At 41.6% G+C, this 12,559-nt stretch overlaps 1 protein-coding gene and 2 non-coding genes across 7 annotated transcripts; all 3 read right to left on the bottom strand.

Moving 5' to 3' along the window:
• Nucleotides 1-424: 424 nt before the first annotated feature.
• CCT6A (chaperonin containing TCP1 subunit 6A) lies at nt 425-12,044 on the bottom strand. 5 transcript variants are annotated; one of them, XM_044676379.1, is made up of 14 exons: nt 11,794-12,044; nt 11,292-11,355; nt 9,451-9,585; nt 8,567-8,740; nt 7,786-7,889; nt 6,227-6,337; nt 5,891-6,050; nt 5,717-5,799; nt 5,105-5,201; nt 3,920-4,067; nt 2,912-3,045; nt 2,061-2,163; nt 1,603-1,675; nt 425-1,361 (listed from the first exon to the last, which is right to left on the bottom strand). In XM_044676379.1, the coding sequence occupies exons 1-14, from the start codon at nt 11,928-11,930 to the stop codon at nt 1,289-1,291; spliced, it is 1,596 nt and encodes a 531-aa protein (XP_044532314.1). In that variant the 5' UTR covers nt 11,931-12,044; the 3' UTR covers nt 425-1,288. The 5 variants fall into 5 exon arrangements, with proteins under 5 accessions (XP_044532314.1, XP_044532315.1, XP_044532317.1 ...); XM_044676380.1 differs by having other exon boundaries at nt 7,786-7,885; nt 8,563-8,740; XM_044676382.1 differs by lacking the exon at nt 9,451-9,585.
• LOC123248228 lies at nt 3,300-3,441 on the bottom strand. The gene has a single exon (XR_006506299.1). It is a non-coding gene; the product is annotated as a small nucleolar RNA SNORA15 (small nucleolar RNA).
• LOC123248233 lies at nt 8,856-8,989 on the bottom strand. Its single transcript, XR_006506303.1, has one exon. It is a non-coding gene; the product is annotated as a small nucleolar RNA SNORA22 (small nucleolar RNA).
• Nucleotides 12,045-12,559: the final 515 nt, after the last annotated feature.

Below are 12,559 nucleotides of genomic sequence, written 5' to 3' on the forward strand. Positions count from 1 at the left end.
AGAGGGGAGGCCGTCTCCTTTCTGTCCAGTCCCTGCTGTACAAGAGGTGCTGAAAGCTGTTGGTCTTTTTTCAACATCCGGCATCTAGCAGTGCCCTACCTATAACCAAGATGTAGGCCATTAGTGCTTGTTAAGCAACACTAAAAATGATCAAGTCTGTCCCCTCTTCACCAGAAGTGAGGAAGACAAGAGACAGCGAGGGCCGTCCTGGCCTTTCCTCATCTCCTTCCCATCCCAACCCTCTGCAGATACAAAAGGTAGCAGTGGGGTGGGTTCTGGGGGTACAGAAGGTTGTCCAGCTGGACAAGGAAATGTGTTAGTTGACTTTACTGTTTCTCTTTTTATTCTTGGTTTTATGGAATGGATGGTTGGGAAAGGGAGAAAGATAGAATATATTCAGAAATGAGTGATATAAAAACAAGAATGAAAAACCAGTAATACATTTTATACACACCCAGCAACGAGTTCCAATTTACATCCAACAATTAAAAGGGTCATAAAAGCCACCAAACCAAAAATACTACCCCCCCACCCAACAAATACACTTTTAGAAGACCACATACTAAGGCAACTGGATTTTTGTCAAAATAACCTAAATAAAAAGTAAGGTTTTAAGTTAAAAGCTAATAAGGAATGGGGCGGTCTAGTAAATCTTTATATAAATTAGACATCGCGTTATCTTCCTAAGTGCATACTAAGTATCTCAGCTCATTCTCAACATAGGAACATCTTGGGAAAGGGAAATACAAACTATTTACTTTAAAAAAAATTTTTTTATGCTTCAGGGCTTGCACTAGGACAGAAAAGTGGTTACAGAAGGTAGAAGTCATTTGAATGAGAAACCTTCTTGCCCCTTTTATGTCTAGATAGATAAAAGAATAAAGCAACTGGAGAAGTCAGTTACAGCAAAATCAAACCACAACTTTATGGAACACAACGAAGAAACAAGCAGGCTCTAAGCTGCACACCGTCCACCTACTACATGAGACATGAAGCCAAGCAGGACAATTACAGATTGGGTAAAAAGGACCGCAGCTTTAATTGGAGGCTTCAGTGCAATTAAAAAAAAATAAATACTGTAATCAATTTTAGGACCGTACACTTTTAAATGGGGGCCAATAATTTCAGTCGTAGAGGCCATGTTTACTGCAACAATAAGAAAAACAATTATTCTTTGGAAAATCCTTTGATGGCTGGGAATAAAGGCCGCCACCAGACATACACTTTGCGGTTCTTCCTGTGGGACCATCATGATTCAGCTGATTACAATGGAAACCTAGGATCCAATTCAACCTTTCAGAGATGACATTCCAGCACGCATGATCTCATCAACCAGGAGAATATTGGTGGCAATTACAGTGCTGAAAAGAAATAGGAGGCATTAAATATCAATGAAAATCAATGTTTTCTTTTTATTGTCCCCAAGTTCAATTACCCAATCTTTTCCCCATTTGCCCTAATTTCTGCTTTTTTAAGTACCTTTATTTTAAATTTATCAAATCTCATGAACACACTATGATACTTCTTTTCCTTTAATTATCAAATAAATATATAAAAACAACAACTCTAGTCCTCACCTCCAGAGTGATTGTCCCCACTTACCAGGAGTGAAGGAGCTGCTTCTTGACACAATAGTTATCCCAAATGCCAGCTTCGGCCGCAATAATGGGCTCACCTGCAAAGGAAATAGAGTGAGCCTTCAGCTTAGCCATGGTGGAAGCCCATCTTCCCTTGGAAGGGTCCTAGCATAGAAATGCCCTTCTCCCAGCTGAAGGTGCTCAGGAATACCCCCAGTGCAGTGATGGTCAAACTACGGCCCAGGGGCCAGATATGGCCCTCTGAAATGTCCTTTCTGGCTGTAAACTTGTTTTATAAAACACCTTGACAATGAGATTTCAATATAATCGTTCCCTTTGTAATTCTCTTATGCATTTTAAAATAATGTTTGAAAAAGGGCTTCAAGACATATAGCTCTTATTTCTTGTGGGTATTCCTGTCCCCTTTAGCGCTATTTGAGAAGCCAATGAAAAGAATATTCTAGGGTGGAACCATTCTCTCACCTGTCTTCAAATCAACACCAACAAGTTGTCCAGATTCTGCATGTTCAGCCTGTACCTTAACTAATGTTTCCTGAAGGTCAAAACCAGAGTTCTGGGCAAGAACCTTTAAAAACAAAATAAACACAAAGTGTAATCTTTCAAAGTACAAAAGAATCCACTGACAAAGAGTAGAAATAATAAAATTTCTTGTTACAAGGTAGAATACACATATCATCATTATTTCAGCCTTCTAATCTTAACACTCATTTTACAAGAAAACGTTCCTCAGTATGGCAAGGTGGATAAAGGGTCAGCCTCAGTGGGGAAGTCTTGAACTCAAATTGAGACTCTTGATGCTTGTCATTGGTGCCTTTCTCACAAAAAAACCACCTCTACCATTAAGATCACAGGTCTAGGGAAAAACAATTTCCACCTACTCTAGATTACTGTAGAAGCCAGCAGAATGGCCTAAATGGGTGAAGAGAGTCAGTAGAGTTCAAGGTCTAGTCCTGGTTGTGGATATTCTGAAGGTTATGCTCATTGATCTATCTCTGGGATGTGACTTGGCCTTCCTGCCATGCTGTTAACAAACTTTTTTACTTAAGTCGCACTCCCAACCAGGCCAAGCGATATTTTGACAGAAAGGAATGTTTTGATTTTAATTAAACCAAACCTGTGACTTGATTACCCATTTCCTAAGAGCAAGATTTGTTACAGGAAAGAACCAACAACTAGCAGGAGCTCCCTGGGATACTCCTGGTCAGTTAGTGGTAATGAACTTTAGCTCTTTAACAGGTGAACCACATTATACTCAAGCTAGGATTATGTACATTAATGTCATAAACAAGACACCAGATTTAACTTTCACACACCTTGGGAATAATGAGCAAAGCGTCAGCAAAAGCTTGGACTCCAAGACGGGCCCTTCCCTTGACATTGGGCTTATGTTTAATGAGAGCTTCGGCTATGGCCACTTCCACTGCACCTGCACCAGGAACTACACAGCCTGGTGAGGGAGAGAAGACCCAAAGAGTACACGTCAGAACAATTGGGAGAAAGAAGATATATATTTAATAAAGCTGCTGCTTGTGCGCTGTTGTTCTCGAGGGAGAAGGTACCAGTCACCTAGAACACCCTCATAAACGTTGTGTGGAAGACACAAGTCCTCAAACTTTAACTCGTCACTGGATGAAATGTCGCCACCTCTTCTCAGCTCATCTTTCACACTTCTCAAGCCCTCATGATAAAGTCAGGCCAGATGCTTGTGATCCCCTTGAGTAATAGCATGCTGATGACAACTCTCAGCATACCATTAAGACTATTTCAAAGGAGAAGAATGTACTTTCGCATGGTGTCTGGCTGTGTTAACTACTGACAAAGAAAACACAGTATTCGGCCATGCACTTAAGAGAGTAAAAAAAAATAAAAAATAAAAAATTAAGGATTTCATTGTATACCAACTGTCAGCCAAGGATCTTGAAACAAAAAGATGGTCATCACTCGGGGCATGGCAAGCACAGGACACAAGTGCCCTCATGAAATATGAAGATCATGGGGAGGTGTGTGTAATGAAGTAATTTAGGGAATAGAATAGAAATATAGACCAAATGATGTCACATGGAGTTAGCAGAACCAAGAAAACACATCAATGGCAATGACAGAAATGGAACCCTACAATCCTAACCATTATTAAGCGTGGTCCTGAAGGAGAGCGTTTCCAACCCCCCTTCTGTGTGGAGGTGAACATGCCACCTGTCCTCGCTTTGTCCTAAATGAGAACACTCGAGTGGGGGAAGGCTCCACTGGGATATCAAATTGTACAAAACCAATGAATATTTTTAACTTAAGCCATTTTATCATGGGGAGACAACGAAACCTACCATCTTCAATAGCATTCTTGACAGCACGCAGACCATCTCTTACAGCATCCTTGATCTGGGTAAGGGTGTGCTTATTTGGTCCTTTGATCAACAACGTGACAGATCGAGGGTTGACGCATTTCTCAATGAAGGTGAATTTTTCTTCTCCCTACAACATTTAATATATATGAAACCAGAAACACTGGGCAGCACTTAACATATCATATTTGAACCCAGGACCTCATGTCTGTAGGCGTGACTATCTGCCCACCTAGCTATTGTCCCTCACACTCATAAAAAAAAACAAACACCCCACCCATAATGTCTTAGAATGAAGAGCAAAATGACTATTTTCAAAACAGGCTACAGTAGGGGCGGCTGGGTGGCTCAGTAGGTCGACAAACCTGGAGACAGGAGGTGCTGGGTTCAAATCTGACCAGACACTTCCTAGCTGTGTGTCCCTGGGCAAGTCACTTATCGCCCAAGTCCCTGTCCCTTACTCCTCTTTTGCCTTAGAACCAAATGTATTGATTCTAAGATGAAAGGGTTTAAAAAACAAAACTTAAAAAAAAAAAAAAAAGATTCAGCATATGATTTGATGACAAACTTAGGGAGAGGGAATCTAAGCGTAACATGTAGTTTGTAGCATTCAGAGAGTAACACTGCTCCTCTTATCAATGGAAAGCACTTTGGTTGCATATTAGGTTATTTGATCTAGTGATTTGCTCTTTTCAGAATATATTTAAGTAACAATTAGGTTCATGAGTAAGGGACTTTTATGCAGTAGGAAACAACTGAAATGGACTTCCAACTAGGAACAGAACAGGACAGATTCCTACAGATATGGCAAATACACGTTGGCCCTCAGACTTAAAAAGAAAAAAGTTGAATTTTCTAAACATCAGCAACCAACAACACTGGCCTGATAAAGGATGGGTAGAAATATAACACACAAAGGGAGGCAGTGGCTTGGTCTCTTGGCATTCCCAACAATGAAGTTTCTATCACTTCTGCAATAGTCCCACAGCTGTACCTAGTTCTAAGTGCTAACACAATTTATGGTATATGCTAGTCTAATTGAATCTCTTGTACTTTCAGAAAAAATATTTTTAGTTCAAGGGACACCTTTTATCTTTATTGAATCCAATGTGTATTCTGTATTGTGTTCCAACTTAAGAAAAATGACTTACATAGAGATATACTTACCAGGGTATATTCATAGACCAGTCCTGCATGTCCCAAACAGTCAGGACTTAGCTCTTCAAGAGAATTCATAGCCATCCCACCACATGCAAGAGTCAATCTGAATTAAATAAGGAAAATTTACTTTAAATTCCATGTTTAGAAAATTTCCTCACAAAGCATCTCCTGCCCCAATTAATTAGCATATTTTATCTTGAAGTAGTTTTCACTTGTGCTTAGGCTGCAGTTTTAAATTTCTGGATCTCTAGTTCCTCCCTTACCTGAATGGAAGTTTGTAGACAGGAGTTGTGAATATCTCCCATACAAATGATAATGTTTCTCATAGAGGAATCAGCACCCTTGTAGTCCTATATTCTCCAAGTCCCATTCACATTGTGCCCTCTTGCCAAGAATTTTGTCTTTAGCCTCAAAATTTGTTCATGACTATACAAACACACTTGAAATGACTAGATCTAAACAGTTCTCACTTTACTTAAATTTGAATTATACAAAATTAAAGAACCCCTGGTAAGGAGGTGGGGAGGGAAAAGACTGTGGATCTTTCCATTAAGTGAGAACTGGCTCTATAAAGTCTCCCAATTATATCAGATTACTCAGGCTCCTGCCAAAACTCACCTTTCCATATTTCTTCTTTTTGCTCTGCGGAGGGCTACTATACCTTCTTTTGCAAGAGCATCTAGAGAAAACGGGTCAATTCCCTGCAATGATTTAAAAAGAGTTAAAAGTTAATTGGATGGACTAGTTAAATAATTGAGATCAGACTACACAGCATTAAAATTTCCTTCTCACCTTTTGATTAATAACAACAAATCCTTTGTCTGAATCACCGCATACTTTTCTTTTCAGTTCTACTATTTTCTTTACTCTATCTTCAATGAATTTCCTTTCTGCTTTTACTAGCTTTTCTCTCTCCTCTGCACTCTTGTAAAAAAATCCAGAATTCACTTCTCTAAAGAAACAAGTTGCAAGAAATAAGACCATTTAAAAAGCTAGGAAGAGAAAACTGAATACACACAATACTGGTTTCAGAAAATTCAAATTTCATAGTCCCAAAGTTTCTGAGTCAGTAGCTGGACTCTCAGGTCATTAAGTGCAGATTAGTTTATGAAGTCAACCAGAACTTACGTTTTTTCATATTCTAATGACACATTGCACGTAAGGATATAAGCATCTTCTACTCTTTTCTTCATATCAGGGTGTCGGGCACCATGGTCCAAAACCAGTCCTCTAATCAACCTATTAAAACAAGCATTTCCTTCTTTCAGTGTTACAATCTACCTTAAAAAGAAAAACCTCCCCTCCCCCATTTGACAAGCAATAAAATATAAGAAAGCAAATTCAAGTGAATCAACGTTAGTACTTCTTTCGCAGCCTTTATTATAAGATACTCGTTTTTATTTTTCTAAAGCTCTGAAACAAATGTCCTCATATACCTGCTTCCCACTCACAGCAAAAAAATGCGGGGCAGATCCCACCTATAAAATGCAGCTAGATTTTAGCAAGTAAAAAACTAGTAAAGGAGGAACATTCTACTTCAACATCCCAAAGGCCTTCTGATGGATTAGGCTTCATGCCAGCCTCTCCCCTACAATAGCTTTGGCAGAGGCTTGCTACTTTTGAATATTAGCCCAGCAGTGCCAGATGGAGGGTTCTGCACACAACACACAAATATGCTTTCTGTAGGATAATATCAATCACTAGGGGAACAATAGCAAAACTGGCATAGTGTAAGATATATAGAATTCATCTATGCAAAATACACACTCCATGATTCTCATCCAAAAATATCACAAAAAAGGGAGGCCTCATGGAATATTTATTCTTAAAAATTTCCAAATACGATTGCTTTAACTTCTTAATTAAGTCTATGAATTCAAGAACAAAGTTACTTTAGATAACCAGCATGTAAAATGTACTGTTTATTTTTATCTCTCTCTAAACATATAAACCCTTATTTTCTGTCTTAGTAACATCTCTAAGATGGAAGGACATGATTTGCCCAGTCACATGGGTAGGAAGTATTTTGAGACTAAATTTGAACCCAGGACCTCCTGACTCCAGATCAGGCACTCTATCCAGTATGCCATCTAACTGTCCCTCAAATTTTTCTTTATTTTCTTTAACTGAAAACTGGAATACTACTACTCTCTGCCATCAGAAATGATGAGCATACATTTTTCAAAAACTTGGAAAGAACTACATGAGATAAACAATGAAATGAGTAGAATCAGGAGAATATTATACATGGCCACTGAATTGATGCTAGAAAAATAAACTGTCAATGCTATCTCCAGAATACTTAGGAAAGGGATTTATTATTTAAATGAAGAAAAGTAAGCCTAACATAGAAGAGACTTGTGATTCCATTTATGTACAATCTTTTTTTGTTTGATTTTGTAAAATTTGGAATAAAAAAACCTGAAGACATTAAAAATCCAGAGTCGACACTACCAGTAATTGTTTTTAGGCCAAACAAATTTTTATTAGCTCCTCTAAAAAATAAGTCCATTTATTTAATTTAGAATATCTTCCCATAGTTACATGATTCATCTTCTTTCCCTCCCCCCTCCCAGAGCCAAAGAGCAATTCTACTGGGTTTTACATGTGTCATTGTTCAAAACCTATTTCCATATTATTACTATCTGCAATAAAGTGATCATACCAAAAACTTTTAAACTACTTACGATGTGTCAGTTTCTGATTTATGCTTCATCTCCATGATCTCTACCATGAAAAGATCAACAGGTTCACCAGGTTTTCTGACAGTCAAAATTGAGTCTACTACTGCCTGTAATATAGAAAGACACAGGGATAAAATTTAAAGGCTATTTCCCACATTTTAACAACCCCAATTTTCCTGTTACCTTTTCTCCCCCTTCATCTATTCATTCTTTAACTTTTAATAGAAACAAATCATTAATTAAAATCATAAGTTGGATGGTTCTGTTACTTTTTGCAAGACAAGTCTCCGTGTATTTGTTTGTATCTCTAAGCTCTAAATGCTAGTAAAATGAGACATTAAAGGCTTTAACCTATATGTAAAACAGACTTAAATACAACACAGACAAGTGCATGAGGCACTGGCAGGTAAAACAAATTAACTCCCTGCATCATTTTTCCAGATTTGTTGAGCCATCACAAGTATTTCTTGTTTTTGCTGGCAGGAAGGAACTGATTAAAACTGCTGACAATAACAATCAGACCCTGGAGAAACACTGGCCCTAAGTTTTCTAATTTACAACACAAGGACACTGACTTCTACTCTGCTTACTTCAAATGGTTTTTGTGTCACTCAAACAGGATAATTGATGGAGGGAAATATCAGTCACTATTGCTAATGCTACAACTGGACTTACTAATCATTATCACACCCAGGCTCTCATCCTCAAGAAACCCTGTGCCCCTATAACAAGAGCTTATTTTGCTTAATTTTGTGTGTTGGCCCTGGCTCATCCAGATACCTACCTCAGTCAGCACGTCAGCCAGGTCAGCATTGACTTTGGTGCGCAGGGATGTTCGGGCCACATCTATGAGAATTTCTCTATCTATTTCCTTGCTGATTTTGACTTGTTCCAAGACTTCAAGTGCCTTTGTCTTGGCAGCTTCAAACCCTTCGGTTATAATCCGGGGGTGTAGACCCTAGTAACAATACCCACAAAGCTTACAGTTAGATTGAGTTTGGCTCCTCGGTCATGGTAAATAACTCAGACCACTTCTGTATGGGGGTGGGGTTCATCCTTTTCCATTATCTCAGAAATGTGCTGCCCTTCTGAATACATATAAAAGGACAGATATTCCTTCCAATGCAGAGGAAAAGAGCAGCAGTTATTCTAGCACAGACTATAAGCCAAGGGAACTACAAAGTAAGCTTGGATGTTCTCTGTGCAGATACTGAGGAATAAGAGAATCCAATCACCTCCTCCCCAACCCATCCAATCATCTAGCTTTAGTTGGGCATATTTTTAATGAAGAACAAAGTCACTCAATAAAAAGAACCTGAGGTGAATGCTTGGGGTCTTCTAAGATCCCCCAAACCCTTTCCCCATGCTTTCCCCATTTTCCTCTTCCTTCCTTAATAATAAGTTGGTTTAATATACAATGCAAAAGCTTTGGTTGGCCTCATTAGAAGCATTTAGGACCCAACAAAAGCTCAGATGCCTTCTTTGCTAATTCTTTTCCTTTTGAATTCTGTTGGAAACAATTCTTAGACATCTTTGATAAAAATTGTCCTTAACTTTTTTTTTCTTTTAAGAGGCGCAATCACTATTAGCCCCTTAAACCTGACAAAGTGGACAAATAAAACACTTCCTAGTCAGAAAATACCACAGGAATGTGACAGTCATGTGTACTTCAGAGATGTAGAGATCAGCCTGTTTCAGCAGCTCTCCAATGATGAGAACATTTGAAGTAGTGCCATCACCAGTAATGTCATCCTGAGCTGTAGCTACTTTGGCTATCAAGGAGGCTGTTGGGTGTTGAATTTGCTAAAAAAATAGAATGAAAATAATAGAATTAAAATTTAAGACAAAAAATATTAAGTAGCAAAAACCACAACTATTTCTATGAAAAAAAAAATTTTGAATCCCCATTAAAAACTTTGAACAAGTATCCTCTGATAAGAAAAACAAAGTGGGCACTAAGAACCTCAAAACAAGTTAACTCTATTACCAATCTATTTTTTTTAATTTAAAACCTTAAACCTCCATCTTCTAATCCATACCAAATATTGGTTCCAAGGCAGAAGAGCGGTAAGGGCAAGGCAATGGGGGTTAAGTAACTTTCCCAGGGTAACACACCTAGGAAGTATCTGTGGCCAGATTTGAACCCAGGATCTCCTGTCTCTAGGTCTGAATCTTAATCCACTGAGCTACTCAGCTGCCCCCCCCCCCCCCGGTCAATTTATGACTACTACCCATAATTTAAAAATCCCTGCTACACACAGACATGCAACATGGACATATATGCCATCGATTAAAAAAAATAACCTGACAAAGAAGCAGCTAGGTGGCTCAGTGAATTAAGAGCCAGGAGATCCTGGATTCAAATCTGGCCACAGATACTTCCTAGTGGGGTGACCCCAGGAAAGTTACTTAACTCCAGTTGCCTAGCCCTTACAGTTCTTCTGCCTTAGAACCAATATAGACTATTGGTACTAAGGCAGAAGGTAAGATTCTAAAAAAGCAAACAAAAAAATGTACAAGTCAAATTCTTTTTTACCGAACTTTCCTAAAATATCGTTTGGAATAAAATTTTAGTAAAATTATAGTAGAGAATGAATTTCCCTTTCTGAAGAATTCAGTTCAAGACTTTGACTAACTGAATCAAAAATGTTTTCTAGAATTATAACCTGTAAGTCAATTAATGATGATAAAGATAGGTGGTAAAGTTGAGCCTTTAGTTAAGATTTGATAATAGATAAAGAGAGCCAGGCCTGGAGTTGGGAGGATCTAAATTTTAATCTGGAGTTTTAAATCTGGTCCCAGAAACTTCCTAACTGTATGACCCAGGGCAAGTCACTTGGCCCAGTTTGTCTAGCCCCTATCACTCTTCTGTTAGAATTCTACGTGGGGGGTGGGTGTGGGTGTGGGGGTGTGGTGGGTGGGGGCAGCTGGGTAGCTCAGTGGATTGAGAGCCAGGCTTAGAGACTTAGAGACAGTCCTGGGTTCAAATATGGCCACAGACACTTGACCCCCATTGCCTACCCTTACCACTCTTCTGCCTCGGAGCCAATACACAGTAGTGACTCCAGGACAGAAGGTATGGGTTTTAAAAAAAAATCTACTAAGGCAGAAGGTAAGGATTTAGAAAAGGGGTGTGACTAGATCAAATCTGGCCTCCAGTTACACTTCCTAGCCCTGTGATCCTGGGCAAGTCATTTAACCTGCTAGGTTTAATTTCCTCAACTGTAAGGATGGGATAAATAACCCCTTGCTCCCTTGTAAAGCTTTTAGCCCAGTGGATGGCTCCCACCCCACCCCAAGCAGGTATCAACCAAGCCATTTAAGAAGGGACCTCAAGCGGGAACCTCTTTGTTAGAGTTGGGTAAATGGCCTGAGCACAGGACCTGGAGGGGGGAGGTGTCTAATGTAGACTCCTACCCCCTTTGGAGGTAGCCCAGCCCCTCCCCACCGAGGTTCTCAAAGATCTGCCCCATACTATTCGGGTTGGGTTCGGGGAAGGGGCATCTCACCATCTCGTGTAACAGCACATTGCCATCCTTGGTGAGCTTGATGTCTCCGGCGCCAGATACGAGCCTGCGTAAAAGAAGGACCAGGCCCAAGAGTGAGGTTAAGTCCACCGGAATCGCCCTTTGTGTGCTCGCCCCACGCACTTTCTGGGGTTCAGAGGAGAACTTCTCGAGGGGACGAGACCCCGGTTCAGGAGGACCCCTGCTGTGCTCATGCTGATCTTGAAAACAAAACCTGCCGCACAGCAGGAGGCATCCTCGCCCGCCCCCAGCAGAGGCCGAATGCTCCTCGCCCCACCCCGACTCAGCACGGCCTGGCCTCGCGCACGTGAGCACCCGGAGCCGGAAGGCTCGGCCCGGATGCTGGGCTAGATGGATGGTGGCCGCCGAGGTCCCTCCCGCGCAGGCCTTAAGCGCGCCCCCTCCCCCATCGCCCCGGGAGCGCGCTCTAGCTCCCACCCTCTCCCTCCCTTCTTCCCTCCCTCCCCAGTTCCAGGCGTCTCACATCTTCATGGTGCCCTTAGGCCCCAGGTTGGTCCTCAGCACGTCCTGCAGCCCTCGGGCAGCACTGATGTTCACGGCCAGCGCCGCCTGGGCTCGGGCCACCTCGGCTTTGGGGTTGAGCGCCTTCACGGCCGACATAGCAGCGGAGGGGCGGCGGCGGCGGCAGCGGACGAAGAGGAAAAGGAGGAGTAAAGCGCGACTGAAGGGGCTCGAGACGAGCTCAGCTCCGCATGGACCCGCGAGACCAGACGAGACGAGACCCGGCCCCTTCTAGAAACCTCCAACGCTCCACGGGCCCGCCTCCTGAGAGGCGGAAGCGGCCGCTTGCCATTGGATTCGAGCGGCCCAGATGCCGCCGGCATTGGGCCGTGCGGCTGCTCATTATTTCTCGCCCCGCCCTCAGGCCCGCGACTGCCAATCCCACGCCTGCTCCGCCCCCAGGTTCATGCCGTGACGTAGGGAGGAGCCAATTTCCATAGCAACGAGACATCCTCCCTTCCTCGCCGATTCAGGTCTCTGGAACGCAAAGCTTGACGGATGTGGGGCCTAACGGGGCCGGGAGAGCACTGGCCTAATCCCTGGTTCGGAGCCTGGGAACTCCCACCTTCGGAAACTTCCACCCCAAGTCCTATGAAACCCTGAGCTCAGGAATGGGCCTCAGGCCCCCTTCCAGAAAAAAAGTGCCAGAGAGTACTTTCTAGGCATTCCAGGCCCCTAGCACACTATTGCAGTGGGTGTCCTGGGGATTGCTTTGAAAAAATCCTAAA

Source organism: Gracilinanus agilis, chromosome 4 (genome assembly GCF_016433145.1).
Source record: "Gracilinanus agilis isolate LMUSP501 chromosome 4, AgileGrace, whole genome shotgun sequence".
In the NCBI taxonomy this organism is placed as follows: domain Eukaryota; kingdom Metazoa; phylum Chordata; class Mammalia; order Didelphimorphia; family Didelphidae; genus Gracilinanus; species Gracilinanus agilis.